This window comes from Lissotriton helveticus, chromosome 12, assembly GCF_964261635.1.
Source record: "Lissotriton helveticus chromosome 12, aLisHel1.1, whole genome shotgun sequence".
Taxonomy (NCBI): Eukaryota; Metazoa; Chordata; class Amphibia; order Caudata; family Salamandridae; genus Lissotriton; species Lissotriton helveticus.
The window spans coordinates 566,172,214-566,196,741 of NC_136073.1; the positions used below are offsets into that span (position 1 = coordinate 566,172,214).

Here is a 24,528-nt window from a genome sequence, read left to right on the forward strand (position 1 = left end):
GTTCCGGTGGACTTCGGACTGTTATTGTCAGCCGGTTTTGACAGACCTTGTCCCCCTATGTAGTCTCCCATGTTTTCTCTGGGCCTTATTTGCTCTGGGCCTCCCTTTTCGCTAATCCGGATAAAATCGGCGATTCCTTCCATGTGAATCTGGATGTTCTTTGGTACTGGTGTTTTTTCCATTGGACCGCTAAGAGCTTCGGCTGGTACCAAGTTCATTGTGCTGTGTTGGTTACCAGATGTTATTATTGCGCTCTGCCTAGGTTTGTCCTCCCTCTAGGGTATTTGGGACTCTTGATTCACCCGGCATCTGAATTAGACCGACCTTGCCGTCTTGTGGCATGGTGGGACAATCGGAATTGGAGTCCTGAGCGGTGTTTGCGTTAAAGATCGGAAACAGCTTCCCTGGGTCTGAAGTTTGTTGCTGCTTATACTTTAACCTGGCTTTCCTGGCCTTTTTCTTTTGTCTCTTGGTTGCTGTTTTTTCCTCCTTGGCGACAGTTTTTTCCTCTTCAACTAAAATTTGGGGCGGCAATGCTGGTTCCTGGTCTTGTGCTGATCTTTCTAGCCCCACTTCCCTCGAGATGTATTCTAAGTCCTTTAAGTGATTACTGGTTGCGTGCTCCTTTATGATTGACCTGTGGGGGGAGTGTAATTTTTCCGGTGTAAGATTTGTGATTTTTTCAACTGAATTGTGAGGGTGTCTTACCTCCCGTAAAATGTCCATCAGAATTGCAGGCAAACTTGCTAGTTTTTCAATTATTGAGCCACAACCGCAACAAAGCTGTTGTTTATTAAACTCTGAATGGGCCTCTAGTTTCCCCTGATTTTTTAATAGTGAGGTAAGTGCGTCCATTTTTGAGTTTAAGCCCGCAATGTGGCCTGCCACTAGAGTGATGAGGTCGATTTGCACCTCCATTTTATTCGATTGAAGGTTCAGAACTTTTATGGCTTGATCTAAAGAGTTTAGTACGGTCTTGATCCAAATGGTCGACTGGTCTTCTTGAGTCTTATTTGAAACTTTCGTATCAATGTCCATCGAGCTGCCCGACGAGATGGTTATTGGTGCAGTTTGATTTACGTAAGGGTCGTTTATTGTCATATTGTTACTGTCATTTATGGTGAGGTTTTGCTGGTTTCTTTTTTCTGCTGGCCCTCGAGGAGTAGACCTCCCAGACCTAGACTCGGGTGTAGATTTTTCGGACTTGGCTCAGATCGTAGTGCTCTGCCTTGGGTTTCTAGGTACATTGATATCCTTTCCGTCAATTCTTCCAATTCAGAATCGTTTGACAAAAACAATGGTTTCTGCCATGGGTCACTATTTCACGGGGATTCGGCGTGTAGGTTGTCCTGGCTTGTTGAGCCCTCCTTGGGTCTTGTCGGACCTTTAGGATCATTTACTTCCACCACATCGGTAGGTGTTATACTGTCAGTTGTTTTCCGGCTGTGGTCCTTTGTGGTGGCATCCGCCAAGGTGTGCTTTTGAGCTTCTGTGTGGTCGTTTTCCCCTGCGTGGGGGTTTAGATGGTGTACTTGTGCGGTAATTGTCAGTGTGCTTCCCTTGGGTGAGGGACCCTTGGATTGTAACAGGGATTTGGCCCGTCGCTCATGCTTTACTTGTTTTTGTCCAGAGAGGGTAGAACGTTGATTGGGGACATTGGGTTTGGTAAGTTGCTGGCTTCAGCTGTTGACGTGTAGATCGCTGCAATTGGATCCTTTAAATAGAAGAATTTTAGGAGCCCCGACTTTCTTGCGAATTTTGACGTTGATTCGGGGGTGGGCGCTGAGACCAACCTCTCCCTTTGGTCGGCTACGTTTGACTTCTTTGAATTTTTCGGGGGTTTCTTGTTTTCCACCGGTCGTCGAGTTCTCCCTGACCTCATTGTCCCCCGATTTAGGGCTCTTAGCCCACTTCTCCGATCGGCACGACTTTTGTGGGTGAGTAAGCTTTGCTCTCGCTCTTTGTCTTGATCTCCCTCTGCCTGCGTGTGTGTGCTGCGAGTACCCCCCTGCCCGGTCCCCGGCAGGTGCTTACTGTCTGGATGCCTCTGTTTTGCCACACCGCAGATTGGGGTGGCAGGTTGGGGTGGCTGAGTGGGTGGATCCACTTGTCCTCCGGTTCTGACTTCGGCGTTGGCGTTGGCTCCGATGCTCTCTGTCACCCCAGCTGTCCCCCCAGCGCCTTTCCTCAACTTCCGACTACAGGGGACCGGATCGGCTTTTTGGCCCCCCCCAGGGAGTTTTTTCAGGGGGCCAGGCGAACTGGGCAAGGCTAGCTTGGCTGGACAGGCTCCCCTTCCACCTTCCGCCGTGGGGCTCTGCGCTCCGGCGTGTCAGCAACGGGGGCTGGCGTTGGGCGCTCGGCGCCTTTGTGGTAGCCTGCGGCTTGCTGGAGGTTTAGGACTCGTGGCTCGGGGGTCGGTGCTCGTGGTACAGATTCTGACGATGATTTGGGAGGAGATGGCGGTGGTGTAGGCGGCGGCAGAGTGGAGACGGTGTTGGTTGTTATCCCAGCGCAGCGTTAACACCCGCTCACACCCACCTGCAGCTCGCCTGCTCCGCAAAATCTCACCCGCCCTCAACTCCTGCTCACCGGTTACTGGCTGCGGTCAGCTGTGATCCGACTGCCGCTGCCACTGCTACCGCTGGACTGCCGGTGCTCTCGCTCTCGTACCGCTGCGCTGCTTCTTGCACCCCTGCTTTGGCGAGCTCAACGGGGTGGCAACGGGATGGCGACGGGATAGAGATGGGATGGAGATGGCAAGGTGGCAAGGTGGCAGACAAGTGGCCTGCTCCCGCCTCCCGTCTCCGTAAGGTGGAGGATGGCGTTTTCTGGCGTTCTATGGCGTTCTATGGCTCTCTGGCTCCCTCCTCTGGTCAACGGACCGCTGCTCTCGAGCCGCTCCCACCGGGAACCGAACTCCGCTGCCGCCGCCGAGGCCCTGAGGCCGCCCCGAGAAGACCGCCGATGCTCGGCTGTAGCTACCAGGGGTTACAGCGGGGCGGGCGGCTCCGGTGGCGCAGATGCAGGCTGCAGGCTGTGGATTCGTGGACCTCGTGGACTTCGCGGACTGTGAGCACCAAAGCGTCTGCCAAAGCGTCTCCCTTCCGCACATGCGCTGTCACAGTAATCAGCTTGATTAGGGTAGGGCTATCATAGGGCTCACAGTTAAGTAACATCTTGGTGCATAGCATGAGGGATATACCAACACTTGGATGGTTATACATTTGGCTAAGCAGGCTCTAATCTCTTCTGATCTTATGGATCGATCTGCATCTTCTGTGTAACTTTGAATTTATTAATTTATCTAAAGTTGTTTACTGTTAACCCCGTTACCCTGAGAGTAACTTGCGAAAAGTATATGATCATTCAGTTTGCATCAACAATATTAAGGCCCCCATATCACAAGTGGTAAAGAACATTAAAATATAAATGCTACTGTCCAGTGACCTCTGACTCCCCCAAAGTTCAAAACGTTTTCTTTTTTGTTAACCATCAAATTGCATACAATAAGGTCAGTGCACAATGCCTGCTCCAAAGTGCATTGTGTCAAACTCTTTAGGGAAATCAGAAATTGGGAAACTTGCCACTATGTTTTTCTCCATGCCGCCCTTCATTAAAGCTGATGAAAAAATATTCACCTAGAAGGCCTTAATGACCATTACACCAAGACAAAACATATTACCAACACAAAAGGTTGTACGAGGTTTTTCATTGGTTGGTTGGAATCTGATATTTATTTGTGTTCATTGATGTTTCTCATCACTGGGGTGGGTGATTTTTTTTTCCTTCATTTTTAGGTTTCGCCTGTCGAAAGCTGCCCAGCAGCCTTTCGCGCAGGGCGAAATCTTATGTCTTTACACTGTGTGGCTTTGTTCCGCTTCTCTGTTCCATTGGCTAGCTCCATAAATGGAGGCTAGCCATTGGAACAGACATCTGTCCGTCATTGCCGGAGCAGATTCGTGGGCGTTCCCGCGATTTTTACTCATCCCGCCCCTTTAACGTCGTCATTGCGGCGGTGGGCGGTTGTTTTTTTTTTTTTTTCTTCAGAGGTTTGTTTTGGTCATTCTGCCGAAGATGGCGCCGGGGCCCGTCGACTTCTCGTTGCTTCTGCCGCAATGTAATCATTTTAAACTTCCTGTTCACTACAGCAATTAGGCCTTTCAAGAAATGTCCCGGTCTGCTGAGAAGTTTATTTTGCCTCCCTCTTCCGTCCTTTGCCGCAGATTATTATCGGCCACTCTCGGCTGGACCAAAACACGCCTGCACTGTGTGCTCTTGGGCAAAGACGGAAGAGCGCCGATGTTTATAAACATTTAACAGAAGGGAGGTGAAAGAACTGAAGGGATGGCGGGCCCTGGTGTGCCCCAGGCTCCCTGGGTGATTGCAAGTCCCGGGATGGCCGGGGGCACAAGGGGCTCTTAGTGAGAGGTTCCGGAACCAGCTGAACTGGCCTGGCGGCTCCCTCTCTCGGCCCTGCCCTCAGCCGGGGAAGGAGCGGAGCCCTCGGCCTGTCGCAGCCGCTCCAAAGGCGCTTTCATCGGCCTGTCCAGGAGCACGAGTCTTGGTCCGTGCTTCGGGGGATCGCCGCAGACGGTGCGGAAATTGACAGCGGATTTCTGTTTTATTGAGAAAAAGACCTTAGCGCTGGGTAAAATGAAGGTTTGTGTCTGCAGCTCGTGCTCACAGATGCCGGAGTTTCCTCTGTTCGTGCGTCTCAATTTGCCATACTTGGGACTCCTACCGTTCACTTTTTTTTTTTAATCAAGCAATGCATTTTGCTCATTCAAGTGGGGAAGATTATTTGGATTGTCTGCTAGACAAACGCGTAACCTGAATGAGATGCTTACTACTGGCTGGGTCTGCTTTCTGCTCCTTTCATTTTATAATACTCTGTTTACCTCCTGTTAGCAGAAAACACATTTTCTCTATTGGCACGGACAACCGATTCTTGTTTCCACTAGTGAACAATGCCGTTTTTTATATAGCGCAACTTGACCCAAAGGTATCGAAGCGCTTTACATGAGCGCCAGTTGCATCACACAAGGACACATTCATTTTCTGTAGGCACGGGGAGATTAAGTGATTCGTTCAGAATCACAGGGTGTTGAGTCGACGCTGCGACTCAAATCCGGATCCCCCGTTCCAAAGTCGGCAGCTCAGGTCCCTACCCATATCCCCTTCCAGTGCATTTCCTGGGCCTCGTTATCCTGCACCCCGCACTAGCTTGTTTCTCTCCTGGACTATCCATCACTTAATTTCACCCCTTTCACTGGGCACCTCTTTTTCTTGCACTACTGGCCAACGATTCCATTGTAACTCGCACTAGTCAACAGTGCTAACATGCAGCGGGGTCATTCACCCTCTAGCTGCCGACATGCATTGTAGTTTTTCTAAAAGGCTACTCCGTTTGCCCATTCTACTACCCACCAAAGATCCCCCGGGTCAGCTACCCACCACATTTCTTCCCTCAATGTACTGGCCAACATTGTTTTCGCTCCGTCTATAAGACTACAGTGTATGTTTTCCCCGGCCTGTTTTATCCCCCCCCATCCTTTGCAAAGTAATGCCCCCTCGCTTTCTGTCAAGTGTGCTCACATGTTGGCGTGCGTTTGCACAAGTAGAACACGTGTGCCCTTCCGTGCAAACTCTGTCAGACTTGAGGTGCACATGGCGGATATAGAGGAACATGACGGGGTCCGGGGGCCTCCGTAGGCACCCCCTCTGCCCAGCTAGAGAGGAGGTAAAGTTAAGCAGGAGGGGCTCGGACTGGAGGGGGTGCAGGTGGGGGTGTCGGGGGAGGACGGGGCGCCGCAGCTTTCTGTCCGGAACGAATCGTGCATATGCCAGTGTTCACTGCAAACAACCCTGATGGGGCCTTCCATTGCCGGGTTCCCGCACCCCAGCTGCAGCCCCCCCAGAACACTGTCAGACCCCGCAAAGGGGGTACCAGGCCTCTGAAGCGAGAGAACTCACTCCGCACCCCATAACAGATTTAATGACGTGTTGTGATATTAAAAGACCCTCCGCACTTGTAAACTACAATTCCTGGTATATGTTAGAGACATTGTTTCCCCCACATAAACCTTGGCATTGAAACACGCACGTTTTGAAATTATAAATGCACTATCGTCCATATAGACACACACAGGTCCATAATTAGCTTTTAAGCACACGCTTTCACAACTTCCGTGGTGTCAGCACTTTCAAGAACTTATTTTTCGTCATCCTTGGACATCACCCCGGGGCACGGGTGTAGTGCACCATCTCTCTGCCCTCGTCCGGTGAAGTGCAGGCTGTCTCTCACTTAAAGTGTATTCTGCACCAACTCTGACATCCTATGTTGGAGTCTACCTGCCCCTGTCTGGTGAAGTGCAGAGTGCCCATCCCTTGATGTGCCCTCTTCACCCCCCTCCAACCCAACTGCTCACTGCTCTCGGCCCCTGTCTGGAGAAGTGCAGGTTGCCCCTTGCTTGAAGTGCTCTCTTCAACCCCTCTGCCCGCTGCTCCCAACCCCTGCCTGGCAAAGTGCCCGCTGACCCTCACTTGAAGTGCCCGCTTCATCCACTGAAGAGAGTCTCCACCAAAACTTCTAACCCCTGGTATGATGATTGACTCAATGACGACCGGCGTACTATGCGAATGGCAGAGCGCACCTGGAGATCGGACCCTTCAGCACTGCACCTCAAAAGGCTTAAGAACAAAAGAAACGCCTACTTCAGGAAAATAAAGTGCACAAAGGCGGACTTCTTTAGCCGTCAGTTGGACCAAGCAAAAAACAGGCCAAGAAAGCTGTTCGAACTAATCAAGACCCAAACAAAGACTCAACCCCTACAATCAAACAGCACAACAGGCGACACCCCACACTGTGAAGCCTTCTCTGCTTTCTTTAAGCTAAAGACTGACAACATAAGAAATGACCTCATCGTGGATGTAAGTCGATTCCCCAACAACACCAGAATGTCTTACACTCAACCTAAAAACAAGGCATCTTGGCTGTACTTCGATACCTACTCGGAAGAAGCAATACGCAAACTGCTCTGCACCTTGAAGCCCTCTAATCACCTCACAGACCCTCTACCTGCTAATGCTGTAAAAGACTTCATCCCCTTGCTCCTCCCTCTCTGGACCAAAATCATCAACAGCTCCCTGCAACAAGGCCTCATTCCGGACTCCCTCAAGGTGGGGCAAGTCACGCCTATACTCAAGAAACCTACAGCTGATCCGTCTGACCTAAACAATTACCGGCCCATCACCAATATCCCCACCCTGGCCAAACTGCTGGAAAAATGTGTCCAACTACAACTAACTAAACACATTGACCAATTTGACCTCCTCAACCCTCATCAATCAGGCTTCCGAGCGAAACATAGCACGGAAACAGCTATGACACACATAATTGATGACGCCCTCCAAATTCTTGATCGCAATGAGTCCTGCCTCCTCATCCTTCTTGACCTCTCGTCAGCATTTGACACGGTCAAACATGAGAACTTGCTGGAGCTGCTAAGCACTAGAATGGGTCTATCAGGAACTGTTCTCAAATGGTTTTCGTCCTTCCTTCACAACCGATCACAGAAGTTCAAGATCGACAATGTGCTATCCACACCTGTGCCTGCAGATCTAGGCGTCCCACAAGGATCCTCCCTCTCCCCCACACTGTTCAACCTCGTCATGGAACCGCTCGCCACCTTGCTCCAAGCTTCCAATGTCCAATTCCATATGTACGCCGACGACACACAACTCTACCTAAAGCTACAATCTCCGGAAGATATCAAACATCTGAACTCCACGCTTATTAACACTCAATCTTGGCTGGCAGATAATCACCTCAAACTAAATGCTCTGAAAACCGAGTTCCTACTCATCTCACCCCGACGAAAACTTCCACCACCCAAACATGGCTCAATAATCTAACAGCACTCAATGTCCAACCCACCATCGTGGACTCGGCGAAATCCCTAGGCATCACACTCTACGCCAAGCTCAACATGCAGCAGCACGTTAGCAAAGCCACAAAAGCAGCTAATTTCCAAATCAACACATTGAGGAAAATTAAACCTTTCCTCCCTGCCGAAGACTTCCAAACTGCTGTACAAGCTCTAGTCATCCCTCGAATAGACTACGGAATTGTGGCCCTCAGCGGACTCCCGCTATCCACAACAGCACCCTTAAGAGCCTCCCTGAACGCTGCCGCGAGACTCATTACTGGCTCAAGAAAACATTCGCATATATCCCCAGACTTAAAGTCTCTAAAATGGCTGCCTTTTGAAGCCAGAATACATCTAAAAATTGCAGTTATGACACACGCGGCCGTGCACCACAATGCACCCAACTACCTCGCTCAAAAGTTGTCTATCTCAGGAGGTTCGAGGTCCAATAGAAGCACAAAAAACCTACTCCTGAAACCCCGTAGATTCCGGAAAGAGAAAACATACAAGCGCTCCTTCTCTGGAATGGCACCCAGGATTTGGAACGCGCTCCCGCCTGAAACTAGGCTGATCTCCTCCACTGCACTCTTCAAGAAAGAGGTGAAAAGCATCCTTCTGGCCAAGATCTCCTGAACATGATTGTTGCTGGATCAGAGACTCTGCATTGCTTTGTATCACTGCTCACCTTGTCCTCTGGCACTATACTTCTAACCTGATGTTGTCACTACCAATATATGTTACACGTTGATTCACTCTCCAGATGCCCCCACTCAGTGTTCTCGCTACACTAAGACTTTGGTATAAGCCATCCACACACCCAAGGTACACATGAACACCCCTGTAGTGGGATCAATGACTTGTGCCGTCTTATATTACTTGTTCACTTGATTGTATTGTGATATGTGTCATGTATGTTACTATTACCCCACCATGTTAGTGACTACTATATTGCTCCCATTGTCTCTGTTCACTCCTACTGCCCCTACCCTGTCTTTGTGAAGCGCTCTGATATCCGTAAGGATCTTGTTCGCGCTATATAAAACTCTGAATAAATAAATAAATAAAATAAATAAATCCAATATGACACCCTCTGCCCGTTACTCTTTGTCAGTTTCGAGTTCGTATATTACTCCTGTAATGTACCTTTTGCTACCTCGTGTATTTTGTTTGCTCACAATTGTCACTTTTGCCTCATGTAACTTAACGTCTGCTTTTGTAATTTGTTCACTCGTAATCTTCTCATGTATCATTTCTGTTTCTATTGTGAAGCGCTGGATTTAGCAGTGTCACTGTTGTGTTATAGAACTCGTATGCAAGTAATTGCTGTCTGCTGAGCTCGTCCAGTAGGGTACAATAGGTCTCACATTTGCGAGAGATTAAGCTATTGGCAATCTAAATGACAATGCCATTTATTTATGTTTTCAAAACCAACACATGAATAAAAATTTAGTCATTTACAAAGCCAATAGCTCTAACTTATGAAAAGGCGAAACCGTTGCATTGTAAATGCTTGTTGACGAAGGCCTTTGCAGATCTTGGGACAAATCTGCCTCTCAGCAGCATTTACATTTGCCAACCATGCCTGAATGTCTGAAGAAAAAAAAAAAGAAAAAAAATACGGAAGCAGGTGTCGTCCTCGTTGTTGGCCAATCAATGCTCTATGAATGGTCATTACAGAGAGAGGCCCAAACAGGGCTCCTGGAAGGAACCTCTCAGGGGACTGCTGCTAAGGATTTTTACACCCTTTTCATATACAGCTGGAAAAACGTTCTCTTCTCTCAACCCTTTCATTAACAGATTTCTCGGTTGGGAGACTGTAGTAAATCAGAATGTGTTTTTCAGACTCTCATGTAAAGGCTTTAAAAACCTTTAGAAGCAGGCACCAAGGAGGTGATTTTGCATTCAATTTCCTGTATCATGAGTCTTTATTTTGTTGAATCTTAGAGCGTGATGTATGTTCCATACGCAAAAAGTGGTCGCAAAGGGAGCACCAACTTTTTGCTAATGGGAAAGAATTTGCAAACAGACATTCATACTAATAAAAAATTACGAATCCTTGTGGGTCACAATCCAACCTACCTCATCAATATTAATGAGGTGGTCGCAAATTTTGACTCTTGCATCACCGGGATGATGGCCTGCTGGGGTCAACAGACCACCATGTCTGTGGTCACATTTTAAATAAAGTCAACTTTTTGTTTTAAAATGCAGCCTTAAAGAAAACGGGTTTGCTTCGATCCTTTGAGATTTGGCAGTGCTCCCGTGGAGCACCACCTACTCCTCATGGAACTTTTTTTTGTAACATTTACAAAGGGAAAGGGTCTAAGGCGTCATCTTCCCATTTGCGAATGGGTTAACACTTTTTTCAAGGTGTCAATAAAAAGTCAATGTTTTGCGAATTTCATTCGCAAAACATTGATATATATTATCATAAATTGCCATTTGGAAGAGACATCCTAAACATGCCCAATGCAAATAGCGATTTGTTACGGGTTTGTAAACCCATTTTGCGATTCCGTAACGAAAAGCCATTTTGCGAACACAAACCCTGTTGTTTTTTTAACCCCTTCGCTGCGGGGGTAATTCCCCTGCTGTGCTGGGGGGGGGGGAGGGGGGCGCACAGCGCCCGCATGCTCATGACGAGCTCAGCTCATCATGAGGCACGGCGCCACTGTGCTCATGACGAGCTGAGCTCGTCACAGGTGCACCGGCTCCCGTGGAACGCTCAGCCTTGCAGGGGAATTCTCCCCGCGCCTGAGCGTTCCATGGCTCATGACGAGCTGAGCTCGTCATGAGCATCGGAGCACCGTGCCACATGACGAGCTCAGCTCGTCATGAGCATGGTAAAGGTTAATTGCAGGCTTTGTACATCAGCCCCTCAATGCCAATTCCACTCTTTCTGGGAACCAAAGTGCAAGAGGGGCTTAGCCTCATACGGACAGACTAGCAACATGTTGCTGCCTTTTATGCATTATCAAGTGAAAACAAGTTAGGAGGACGAGTCGGCAGGGCAAATGTTGATTTCCTTAAATTGATGCTCTGAATGCAGAACGAGAGAAAATGGGGCAATGGTTAGGAATTAAAGATGATTTGAAAAGTTCTTAAAGCAAGTTTATGACAAGAGGTGTTAAATTTAAGGATTGAGGGGTGGGTGGTGCTGTCCTTAAAAATGCAGCACAGAACCACTAGGCATGCTTGGCTCTGATCAGCGATGAAGGTTGGAGCCTCCTTTTAGTAGGTTGCTGTTAGTGGAGCGCGAAGGTGGGAAGTTGGTGATATATGAATTTACTGGACGAGGAAAATGAAAGGGTTGTGTCATTTGATTAGGGTAAATATTAATGGTATATGACTGATGAAAAGGTAATTGAATAGAAAGGAGGAGGAGGGATTGCATACAGGGTGGATGTTCGGGATTGTTATTAGAGTGAATTCTTGAATGCAAGGGGGAAATGGTATATGTTAGACGAGTGGTGCATTAGTTATTTTTGTAGTGTTGCAGGAGAGACAGTGCTCTGATCGGTTACATGGTGAAGGGAGATTTTGTGGTACCAAATCTTCAGCCAGAGAAGGAGCAGGCAACTCAAGAAGATTTGCCTCCATTAACTCTAATGTATTCTACCAGAATGTCAGGCTCAACACTTCTCTTGAGTGTTATTTTCTCATGTAACATTGTCTAGATATGAGGAGGCCTTCTGGTTTATGCTTAGCATGATCATGTTTATTGGATGCTGGCATTGGCTTGGCTTTCTTGGTTTTTCAGTGCTCCTTTAGGAACTGTTCCTCTGGGTTTTGAAATTAACTGTTTGTTATTCTAACGATTCAGGAACAGCGTGATCTGCTGCAGACACTGCGTCAAGCTGCCTTTGAGTCTGACGGAGATCCAGCAGCCAGTCACTTCAACACAGAGCGCCGGCGATCTCTGTGTGCTAAAGAGTTCAAGAAACTTGGATTCTCTGTGAGTTCTAACACGGTCTCCTCTCATCTCACAGTACTTAGCCCTACTTTTCTGACCACCCACTTCCTTCTGGGATTCTCTTTAAGTCCCATCACCCTCACCATGTTCTTCTTTTTGGGACTTCTGGTTAGTCCTTATGCCCTGACCTCATTATTTAATTGTGTGATGTTTGGTGAATGAAGATAGCACTGTCCCATTAAGCCCCCACAAGAACCATCATGGCGGGTGTGTCAGTGAATGCTCTTGCTGTGGCCTCTTCCTGTGTGCAGTGATAGGCCCTCACTGTGGCATGATGGGATCCTATAAGATAGATCCTTCATTTCTGAATGTTTCTTGGTGACAGTGGACTGATTTTCCAATACTTTTGTTTCCAAATATGTGCTTGGTATTGACAATGACATTGGAGAAACAGTTCCATGTTCATAGAAGATTGGTCTTGGTTTCCCATCTGAGACTAAAACCCATACACAACAGTGACCTACTATAAACAATAAACTGTACATATATTCCGTTTAAAAACAGAACTATCTTAATGTCTGCTCCAAACCCTTTCCATGAAGTGGAACAAATACAATTAGACAGAGGGCATTAATAGACAGCCCCGTCCTATAAACCATTCATAAGCTGGAGCCATTCTAGATTATTCTTTTACCTCTCAGAAAACCTACAAAATCATCCTTTGATGCAATTATTGATGGTCATACCACTTGAACGGCCACCTCAGTGTCCATTCTTTTAAGCGACCTCCTAATACGTAGGTCATTACTTCTTGTAGGAAAGCTCCAAATATGAACACATTTTGCTGAAACAAGACCATGTTGCCTTGGAAATAAATCTGCTGAAGATTCACACAGTTTCTGCCAGTGGCCCCACCACTTTTCAAACCTTTAGCTTGGACTTTACCAAGAAATCCTAAATCCTCTTTGAGAAAAAAAATCTTTTTCTGGATTACCATATGGGACTGTCTCATGTTGTTGCGTTTCTTGGGACTTTGGCAATTTGCCCCGGCCACATCCTACATCCTAAATTCTGTCCACTGGTTTAATTTCTTAATTCTAGGCTCTGGTATAGGGTTTTCCTCTTGGTGACTTTCCTGTCCCCTATGAGCCACCCTCACCTTTGTCCATCTGTGTTTACCATCCACAATTTGTGGCCTTGAGTATTTATCTTTGATATTCTGTTTTAAACATCTCAATTAATTGTTATTTCCTGCTCCTGAGTAAGAGATGCTGCTGACTTTGTAACATTTCCTTATCTTCCCCACAGAATAATGGGAACCCATCCCAGGATCTCTACCGCACACCGCCTGGACTTCTCGCCCTCGACAATATGCTGCATTTTGCTAGCCACTGGCCAAGCGCCTACAGAACGGTGAGACTTTGATGTTCTGCCTGTATTGATGTTGGCCATGCAATATTGTGAGGAAAGAATCATGCAACAGAGCATCATCCACTGCTGTGAGCCACCAGTGCCATATAGAGCCAAGCACAAAGTCAGCTATGACTTAACATAGCCAACTAGTTCGACCAGAGCCAGAAGAACCACAAAGACAACTAAGTCATGCAAACTAAAATAACTGCAAAAAGGCAAAGCAACTGTAGCAGAGACAGAGCTAATAATGTAAGATAGCCAATCATTATATTATAACAGATAAAGGCAAACAGGTCAAGTCAAGTCAAGTCAGGTCATTTATATAGCGCGCTACATACCCGGAGGGTCTCAAGGCGCTTGAAGAAGGGTGGGGAGTTACTTGTCAAATATCCACGTTTTAAGTTGCTTTCTGAATGCTAGGTGGTTCTGAGTAAGGCGAAGGTGAGTGGGAAGTGAGTTCCAGGTTTTAGCTGCCAGGTAGGAGAAGGATCTACCTCCCATGGTGGTTTTGTTGATGCGAGGTACAGTGGCAAGGGCTTGGTTGGAGGATCGTAGCTGGCGGGAGGGGGTGTAGAAGGACAGTCGTGTGTTGAGGCATTCGGGTCCGATTTCGTAGAGTGCTTTGTGTGCGTGGGTTAGGAGCCGGAAAGTAATCCTCTTATTGACGGGGAGCCAGTGGAGGTTTTTCAGGTGACCAGAGATGTGTTCTTTACGCGGGATGTCTAATATGAGCCTGGCTGAAGCGTTCTGAATGCGTTGGAGTTTTTTCTGGAGTTTTGCGGTGGTACCGGCGTAGAGGGTGTTTCCGTAGTCCAGTCGGCTCGTGACCAGAGCGTAGGTGACTGTTTTTCTAGTTTCGGTGGGGATCCAGCGAAATGTTTTTTTGAGCATGCGAAGAATGTTGAAGCAAGATGAAGAAACGGCGTTGACTTGACTGTTCATCGAGAGTGAGGAATCCAGGATGACGCCCAGGTTCCGTGCGTGGTCCGTCGGGATGGGTGCTTTTCCAAGGGCCTCTGGCCACCAGGAGTCGTCCCAGGCGGAGGGGGAGGTGCCTAGGATGAGGACTTCTGTTTTGTCTGAGTTCAGTTTCAGACGGCTGTGCTTCATCCATTCGGCTACTTCTTTCATTCCTTCATGCAGGTTGGTTTTGGCAGTGTTAGGGTCTCTGGTGAGTGATAGGATCAGTTGAGTGTCGTCGGCGTAGGAGATGATGTTGAGGTTGTGTTGGCGTGCGATGGCCGCGAGGGGGCTCATGTACACGTTGAAGAGGGTGGGGCTGAGTGAGGAACCTTGTGGTACGCCGCAGATGACTTCAGTGGCCTCTGACTTGAATGGTGGAAGGCGGACTCTCTGGGTTCTTCCGGTGAGGAACGAGGTGATCCATTCCAGTGCTTTTCCTTGGATTCCGACGTTTCTGAGGCGTTGTAGAAGGGTGCGGAGAGGTCGAGGAGGATGAGGGCGACTGTGTCACCATTGTCCAGTAGAGTTCGAATGTCGTCTGTTGCTGCGATGAGGGCGGTTTCAGTGCTGTGCTTGGCTCGGAAGCCGGATTGTGAGGAGTCGAGGGATTTGTTGGTTTCGAGGAATGCAGCGAGCTGGTTGTTGACCGCTTTCTCGATGACTTTGGCTGGGAATGGAAGGAGTGAGATAGGGCGGTAGTTTTTGAGTTCGGTGGGGTCAGCTGTGGGTTTCTTCAGGAGGGCGCTGAGTTCGGCATGTTTCCAGCTTTCCGGGAAGGTAGCGGAGTTGAGGGAGCAGTTGATGACGTCTCGAAGGTGCGGTGCTATGATGGAGTCTGCTTTGTTAAAGATGTGGTGAGGGCATGGGTCTGTGGGGGATCCTGAGTGGATAGAGTTCATCAGACGGATGGTGTCCTCAGTGGAGATTGGCTTCCAGTCATTGAGGATGTTCAGGGGGGGTGGGGGTCCTGCAGGGGGTTGGGTGTGTTGGTCTTCGGGTCGGTTGTCGAAGCTGTTGTGGATGTCTGCAATTTTGTTGTGGAAGAATGAGGCTAGGGAGTCACAGAGGGCTTGAGAGGGGGTGATGTCGTTGGAGTTGGCCGAGGGGTTGGTAAATTCCTTGACGATGTTGAATAATTCCTTGCTGTTGTGGGCGTTGTTATCTAGTCGGTCCTTGAAAGCGGCTTTCTTGGCATTCCGGATCAGTTGGTGGTGTAATCGGGTGGCGTTTTTGAAGGCGTCCTTGGTGCTGGTGTTTGGGTCTTTTTTCCAGGCCTTCTCAAGGGAGCGACAGAGTTTCTTGGATTTCTTAAGCTCATCGTTGAACCAGGAGGTCCTCTTGCTGCCTAGTTTGATTTGTCGTTTTTTCAGTGGTGCTAGGATGTCGGCGCTGTTGGATAACCATTGGGTGAGGTTGGTGGCTGCTTGGTCTGGGTTTGAGGAGTGGGCTGGGGGGTTTTGAAGAAGCGATGAGGAGATCTGGTCGATGGTGATTTTGTTCCAGTTTCTTTGCAGAGTGGGTTGGGGGTGGTTGTTGGAAGTGGGCTTGTTGTAGGTGAAGTGAACGCAGCTGTGGTCAGTCCAAAGGAGAGCTGTGGTGTGGCTGAAGGAGACATGTTTGCTGGAGGTGAAGATAGGGTCGAGTGTGTGACCTGCGATGTGGGTGGGGGTGGTGACAAGTTGCTTAAGTCCGAGGTTGGCGAGGTTGTCCAGAAGGGTGGTGGTGTTGCGGTCGTTATTCTTTTCAAGGTGAAAGTTGAGGTCTCCCAAAAGGATGTAATCCTCGGAGGGGAGCGCGTGTGGAGTGATGAAGTCCGTGATGTCTTCACTAAATTGTGCACGGGGTCCTGGTGGCCTGTAAAGGAGGGTGCCTCTGAGTGTGGTCTTGGGGTCGGTGTGGATCTGGAAGTGAAGGTGTTCAGAGTTGGCGAGATTGACGTCTGAGCTGGTTGAGATGCGGATGGATTTCTTATGGACGATAGCGATGCCTCCTCCTGTGTGGCCGGTACGGTCCTTGCGAGTGATCTTGTAGCCTTCCGGGATGGCAATGGTGATGTCTGGGGCTGAAGAGGCATTCATCCATGTTTCTGTTAAGAAGGCGACGTCCGGAGAGATGGTGTCTAGTAGTAGTTCATAGAAAGCTAGTTACGTAAACTTAGTCATCTTTGTCATGCACTAACATCTTCCCTGCAGTTACCTGTACCTCATGAATACAGGCAACACGTAGCACTATCTGCTTCGAAAACCAAACATGGCCATGCATAACTAACTTTCCATACATAGAGAAACCACACCATGGTTCCAAGGTGCCCGGGACAGCATGGCCAGCCAGTCAGCCCAGAGTTAACCAGCTGTATAGAAAATGACACCACCAGTCTGCCATGCTAAAAAGTTAAAGTTCCTGCCCTTATACATATGTAGCTATTACTGCAGGAAGCCAACTGTGCCAAACTGCTGCTACAACACTGAATTTCCTATATCTTATTTTAGTTTGTCCTTGAGAACAGTAGCCGAGAGGATAAGCATGAGTGCCCTTTTGCCCGCAGCAGCATACAGCTTACTCTGATTCTGTGTGAGATCCTGCGCATCGGCGAAACTGGTGAGTACTCAAGTGATACCAGCACCTTTTTCTCAACTTAAATTTCCAAGTACATTCTTCATACTTAGTGACTAAAGTCCTGCTGATTTAGAGACAGCTGGTCTTGAAGGTGGCATTGAGCTTTAACCTTATGCTTGCATATCTATGTGCAACTTTGGGGTGCAGAATATGTGATACAGGTGCAGAGAGAGATGGACACTAAGGTATGTTGTGTGTGCCCAGAGCATTGAGTCCCCAACCACAAGGGTCATATGCTGTGCAGCAATTAGTTGTTGTAATGGTGGGTATTATGTACCGGGCAACTGATCGTATACCAGTAGGGTACAGGGTAATTGAGTATGTAACACAGGAATATTGGCCAGTGTACTAGGTACTGGGCTCCAATAAGCATGGACTGGGCACTACTGAGGCACAGAGTGTGAACAACTTGGGCTTGTAAACGTAAGGGTGTGGAGAGTGCACCCACAATTTAAGCATGTGTACTACTGGGGCATAACATCTATACTGGTTCGGTGAAACCGTAGATCTTCTAAAACAGCAGATGTTTTTCTTCCCCATTACCCAGCCTCTGAAACGGGTCAGGGATTCCACCCACTGTTCTTCGCACAGGATCATTTTTTCGAGGAACTTTTCAGCATTGGCATCCAGACTCTGAACAAAACTTGGAAGGAGATGCGAGCAACCCAAGAAGACTTTGACAAGGTACTTGAGCAAGCAGTTAAAGCACCAGCTATATATGTTAATAATTGATGATAGATAGGTAAATGGCTGGTAGTCAACTCTGACAATGATGAGGTGATAATCTAAAATGAAACAATCAGTTGGAATTAGTTTTGAACTGATTTCATTATTATTTAATTTATGATTTTTACCACTAGCAGCTGTAGATTTGAAAGTTAATCTGTTCAGTAGGGTCTAAATGTTGCGTTTCAATGTTTAAATCCTAGAGGATGATGCAAGGCAAGCAGAATATGCAGTTATAGTGAAATGTGAGGCAGAGATTGGACAAGTAAAATGACAAATACACATGCAGCTGATAAGTTAGTTGCAAGTCTGAGAATATATTGATGTTGATGGACTAGCCAGTACCCTTGAGATATCCTCCTTGTCCTGCTTATAGCAGTCAGAAAGAAGAATTCCCTGCATTTGTAATTTGATTGTCTTTGCTGTTAGTACATTAATCCAGTGGTGATAAGGGTTTGCATAAGTTTTGTTTAGTCCTCAAACAAATGTGGGTTGACAGATTATCTCAAATGTTTGGTTGTACTGCCCGGAGGACGACCTGAAAGTCTGGAAGAGCTAATCCCCCACCTCAGTTTAATTAGAAACCTCATTAATTTCTTGTGTCTTACTTGGACCGCACAAGAACTGCATACAAAAAAAATAATCGCTGCCAATTGCTGAGAGTCCCGAATGTTCTTTAGTTTGATGATTTGTGGTTGGGTTTTTAGATCTACTGTCACATTGTTCCCTGCATGGCCCATTTAAACCTGCTTTCTCAGGTTAGTGCTCATGAATGAACAGTTACCAAAGGTCATCATGACATAATTTCATGAAGTTTGTTTCGCGTACTATACAGGTTTCTCGTAGAGAGTTTGCTATTGAGCAGCAAGAAACAGCTTTGAACATGCTGGCAGAGTGAGACAATTATGCAAATGTTAAACATATACCTGGGCCTTAAAAATAGGTTGCCCTGGAATGGTATTTTGATAGAGCTGATCTGGCTTGCTATATGTGTGTCTTGAAGGGTGGAGAACCAAGGACAAGGGTGGCATCAGGATGGTGACAGGACACAGGCTATCTGTGGGTGGATTGTAGAGTTTTCTGAAGGAGGTGGAGAGAGCATACACACCATGATAGGTGAATGGGGGTGTACCATAATGAGTTACGGTGTGGTGATTGAGTAGTGGTTGAGAATACTGGGGCCTGAAGAAAGGGAGCCTATTTTTGTAGAACCTAAGATGGTAGTAGAAGTCAGGAGTAAAGTGGTGGTGTGGGTAGATTGAAGTTTATAGAACTTACAGTGGCTATGTATGGTACCTGTACCAGTTTTTAAGTGAATTTGTGTGTGTTTCTCTTTGTATATTGGTCTTCTGATTGTTGGGGAGTGACCTGTGTTATATAGGAGCGGTTGAGGGGTTGTCTTTGATGATATTGAGATGCATTACACACTGTAAAAGTGCATCTGACAACTCTTTTATTACAGCAAGGAACGTTGTGACGAGTCAGCCTGAAGGGTTTGTGGAAAATAATTGTTGTCCCAATCTCAACTCCCATGCTTTTTCCTGGGAATTTTATAAAGCACAAACTTGACCAAAAGGTATCAGGTATCAGAGCGCTTTACATGAGCACCTGTTGCATTACATAAGGTTACATTCATTTTTGTTAGGCACGGGGAGATTAAGTGATTTGATTTCCCATGAGATAGAGATAGCTTCGTTGGCTTTCTAGGATGGTACATGGACAACAAAGGACCATTTTGATGCCCATCATGATGGGTCCTACAGCAAGATTTAACACTTCTTGGGCTTTCCCTTCTATTGAAATGTACAGTCAAGGCCGAAAGTATTTAAAGTCGTTTCTAGTATACAGGAAGCGGTGCTTCCGTTTGAGCCTTTGTGCATCTTTTATGCCATTAGTATAATGCAACATTTCCTAAAGCATGCACGTACCCATTCTATTTAATATCTACCTTAGACCACTTATTGACTTTCTCCTGGATCAGAGACTCCCGTATCTATTCTTATGGTAACAACATGCAAATTTACTACTAGTTAATTTCTGCGCCGTGTCTCACACCCTACTTTTAGTAGGGGACTGGATAAAAGGAGGTAGGCTCAAATTGAATGCTCTTAGAACCAAGAAGGTGTTTTGTGACCTCATAAGCGACTACGTTGTTCACCATGTTTGGACACTGCTCTACATTTGGAGCAATATTGAAAAACCTTACAGTGATCTAAGGTACCAATCTCAATTCATAAAGGGGGTGGTGATGGACAGAGCATCTGAATTAAGCAGAACACTCCTACCCAGTCAAAAGATCAGGGCTTGATCCATCACCGTTTTTTAGCTCACTGCACCATCCCAGTTCAGAACCTGGCTACATGCAAATTAGTCTGTCCCTGGCCCAGTGCATCATGGGAACAGGGCAGACCAAACTACCAAGCCAATTCTTTACTAGAAAGGAAACAAGCTTCCGGGGACCGGTTTCTGGCATTACAGCCGTCTTCGGCCCGGCTTGCTTGAATCCTGATGGTGCAGTGAGCAAGGGACTCATGTCTGAGCATACCCTTCCACTCCTATAGTGGCCAAAACGATTCATAAAGGGGGTGGTGATGGACAGAGCATCTGAATTAAGCAGAACACTCCTACCTAGTCAAAAGATCAGGGCTTGATCCATCACCGTTTTTAGCTCACTGCACCATCCCAGTTCAGAACCTGGCTACATGCAAATTAGTCTGTCCCTGGCCCAGTGCATCATGGGAACAGGGCAGACCAAACTACCAAGCCAATTCTTTACTGGAAAGGAAACAAGCTTCCGGGGACCGGTTTCTGGCATTACAGCCGTCTTCGGCCCGGCTTGCTTGAATCCTGATGGTGCAGTGAGCAAGGGACTCATGTCTGAGCATACCCTTCCACTCCTATAGTGGCCAAAACGATTCATAAAGGGGGTGGTGATGGACAGAGCATCTGAATTAAGCAGAACACTCCTACCCAGTCAAAAGATCAGGGCTTGATCCATCACCGTTTTTTAGCTCACTGCACCATCCCAGTTCAGAACCTGGCTACATGCAAATGAGTCTGTCCCTGGCCCAGTGCATCATGGGAACAGGGCAGACCAAACTACCAAGCCAATTCTTTACTGGAAAGGAAACAAGCTTCTGGGGACCGGTTCCTGGCATTTCAGCCGTCTTCGGCCCGGCTTGCTTGAATCCTGATGGTGCTATCGCAACTCAATGAAGAGGGTCTGGATCAACCCGTGGTCTTCCTGTCACGGAGACTACTTCCCCGGGAACAGAGATGGAGTACCATTGAGCGGGAAGCCTTTGCGGTGGTCTGGGCACTGAAGAAGCTGCGACCATACCTGTTTGGTTCGCACTTCCTGGTTCAGACAGACCACCGACCCCTTCGTTGGCTCATGCAGATGAAGGGGGAAAACCCAAAACTGTTGAGGTGTCCTATCTCCCTACAGGGAATGGACTTTCGGGTGGAACATCGGCCCGGAGCTGATCACGCCAATGCAGACGGTCTCTCCAGGTATTTCCGCCTTAGTGTTGAGAACTCCCAAGGGGTTGGGTAGCTCTCCCCACTTTCAGCTGGGGGGGACGCGTGTTAGACCTGTCTGCTTCTGAGAGTCCCCTCACACTATGATTTATTTTGTTCCCCCGTGCCTCCTAAAATTTGTCGCTTTTTCTTTGTCTACCAGGACCTTTTTGTGTGTTGTCCCATGGGGCTAGATGCTCTTTGATGCCCAGTTGCTCACCAAGTTTCTGGCACCTATGTACAAGGCGCCTGACGGAACCAGTGGCATAACCAACTGGGGTTGTCAACCCTAAAATGGTGGACACCATTGTCCCCTATGAGAGTGACTCCCATTGGAGCCCCTCTGACCTCTGACCCTTTGAAGGTTTTGGCGCACTTTGTGTAACCTGCAAACCTGACAGGAATCCCCTCAGGAGTTACAAGTACACAAAATGGCTGCCTTAGGAAGCCCAGTACGGTGGCTCCTAATGACCAAAAAGATACCTTGAAAGGGCCATGTCATTGACATAGCCAGGGAAGGTTCTAGAACCTTCTGGCACGTGCTGGCATCCTAGGGCACGGGCTATAAAAGGCCCAGTCCCTGGCGGCCATAAGGAGAATGATCAAAGAACACCAGAGGAAGAGGACTTGACCCCAGATTGACACCTGCCCTGTTAACCCCCTGAGGCAGCTGATAGCGCAGGCAGAAGAGCAGCAGAGGTTGCTGGCGTGGACCCTGACTGGCGTTCCAGTCAGAAGCGTGAGCAGTGACCTCTAGCCTTCAGCGCCCGGTCAGCGAGTGCCCAATTGCCCCTCAGAGACTTTGGCCATAGTTAGAGCCTCCCCGCCCCCCAGTGGTGAGATCGCAACTGCAACTCTTAAAAGTGCCACCTTCAACTTAAGTGCCTCCTGGCGGGCGTTCGGATGTCTCCGAACCCACCGCCGTCGACGCGCTGTTTGTGGATAGAAGGTGAGGTGCTGCGCTGGGGCGGGGAAAGGCTGGCCTTCATTTGGGCGAGATTACTGTCTCTGCCCTGCCCGAGTGACTTGGTAGCTGGTGTGTGGGCGGGAACCCCCCCTTGAGTGAGCTCGGAGGGAGGATCGCGGAGCCCCTGGAACCCCCCTTCGCCCTTGGGAGAAGTGCCATACTGACTGGAGCGCTTACCGGCGCCGCCGAAGTGAGGTGGGCCGTCTCTACCCCTGAAGTTGCCGCGTTGTTGTGGAACTGTGATGCGGTCTCATTTTGAACTGTGCGCGCAGGTGTTTTGGCCCCTCCGGCAGCCCGTTCGACGGTCCCAAGACTCGTGAACTGGAGCCGCCTTCGGAAACCCCGCCTGCGCTGACAGAAGCGCACAGACTCCTCCGGCAGCAGTAGCATTGAACCGGCTGGCCGCGGAGTGTAATTGCCGTAGTCATTTTATGCCTTTATCTTCCAGATATACACACAATGAGTTGTGAGTGCAACTAAGGGATTATCACGCGTATCTTGTGCCAGAGAGCCCGAACCCGTGAACACTTCAAAAACTGTAAGAGCACGCATTCCGCATTGAATGACAAACGTAATGTGTTTACCCTGAAAGTGATTAATTGGTGGCAGCGATACCAGAATGACCCTGTGATATTTATGTGAAACGATCAGTAACTAACTTGCTAGGAAACTGTCCAGTCATTGCTGATATTTATTCCAGTCATTGCTGATATTTATTCCAGTCATTGCTGATATTTATTCCAGTCATTGCTGATATTTATTCCAGTCATTGCTGATATTTATTCCAGTCATTGCTGATATTTATTCTAATGTATTGAATCCTGATATTTATCCAGTATATTTATTTATTAGAGTCCAACTATTTATTCCTGAGAAACCAGTACACAGCTAATCAAACCCATGTAAGAAATGTGAATGTGATTACCTAAGTGAACTTCCTTCAAACCCAGAGAACTTTTACATGAACGAAACGTATTTTTCTATAACAGTGGTGTGGTGTCCTTCTTTTTGTGTGGTGTGCAGGGAGTTATTATTTGGTCATAGCCGGCTTAACACAACAGCCTTCTACCGCCTTGTCACTCAAGCCAAGCTACCCCCCCTTTGTGCTGGGCTTGCCTATCGCAGGTCCAACAATTGGTCTCTCACATTAAACACAATTGTACAAAATTCATACATACAAACAAAACACATATATATATTTTTTTTCAGATTTACAATATATACACTTTTTTTGGAACCAATATAACGGTTCTTTTGCCCCACTTTTTTAAACAAGGATGTCAATGTATAATTACTGCACATAACATTCCTTCTCATTAAATCACCAAAACAAAGACAAAGAGAGTGTACCAGGTTTACCCGTTTTTAACCTCTCTCCATCTAGCACTCTCCTCAAAAAATGATTTCATCAACAAAACTCAAACAAGTTTCTTGTTTTGGAGTCTTTACATAATGTGTGTCGACGCGTTTCAGCCTCTGTTTCATCCAGGCCTCATCAGGACTATGAGGGCAATTAACATAGAACCCTAAAACAAAAAAAACTAAATTTGTATTCCATATATATTCTCTCATATATATTCTCACTGGGATAACATTTTACACTCTACACTTTACACTCCCATGCACTTACCCCCTGTGACTGTATTTACAACATCAAGTGTCTCACCCTGAGGTGAATGGCATCATTTAAATTAGTGAACACCTTACTCAGTGCTTTTTAATAAACACCACTAAAGAAGAATAAAGAATAGACCCTCGACCAAGGAAACGTGTTGAAAACGCAAAGCTTCTATATATATCCAGTTTAACATCCACCAACCACTCTGACCTACATGGCCTTAATTGTTAATATCACACTCATTACATACCAGCTCCGTATCTCCTGTATCCAAATATACGGGATCCAACTTCTTACATAGGTAATTTCAAAGTACGGGCTAAAACACAAACACAAACACATGCATCCAATTTCTAAATATCAAAGTCACCTTAAGTCAGGATATACACTCAAGTACGTAGCCAGATTTACCTTTTGACTTAAACTCCTTCAAATTAGGCAACCACCACACCGGAGAAGAAAGCCTGTAATACAAATACCAAGGTATCACATATCTTATTCTAAATACCTTTCCAGATACGTATAGTGGGATACATGAACACGTGAGCCCAAACACTTAAAAACCTCCACTGTTGTATCCATACCTCTTGAATCAACCATAGGGTCTTCTAACTCTCCACGACGGTAAAGCAATTTTATCGGATAACTATTTTTTTAGCGTTGTCACTCAGCTCCGAACACCGTTCGTGTTTCCTGTATATAAACAGCGAGAACAGACTATCCGTAAAGCTACCAGCCTCGAGTCCCTATTTTAGAAACGCTCGCGTTGTTACATATCATCGCGCGACCACGGACTCCTCAGTAGTCCAGAACCCCGGTCTCACGATAAAATCACCAATAAAACTAAAGAAAGGACTATAGA

General features: G+C 47.2%; 1 protein-coding gene across 5 annotated transcripts in view; it reads left to right on the top strand.

Annotated features, from left to right (window-relative positions):
- The window catches only part of ELMO3 (engulfment and cell motility 3), a 300,338-nt gene that overhangs the window by 213,991 nt on the left and 61,819 nt on the right, over positions 1 to 24,528 (top strand). For all 5 annotated transcript variants that reach the window (XM_078668416.1, XM_078668415.1, XM_078668418.1 and 2 more), the window contains 4 exons: positions 11,755 to 11,886; positions 13,153 to 13,257; positions 16,710 to 16,818; positions 17,384 to 17,520. In XM_078668416.1, the coding sequence (XP_078524542.1) occupies positions 11,755 to 11,886; positions 13,153 to 13,257; positions 16,710 to 16,818; positions 17,384 to 17,520 (483 nt within the window). The remainder of the gene's footprint in view (positions 1 to 11,754; positions 11,887 to 13,152; positions 13,258 to 16,709; positions 16,819 to 17,383; positions 17,521 to 24,528) is intronic.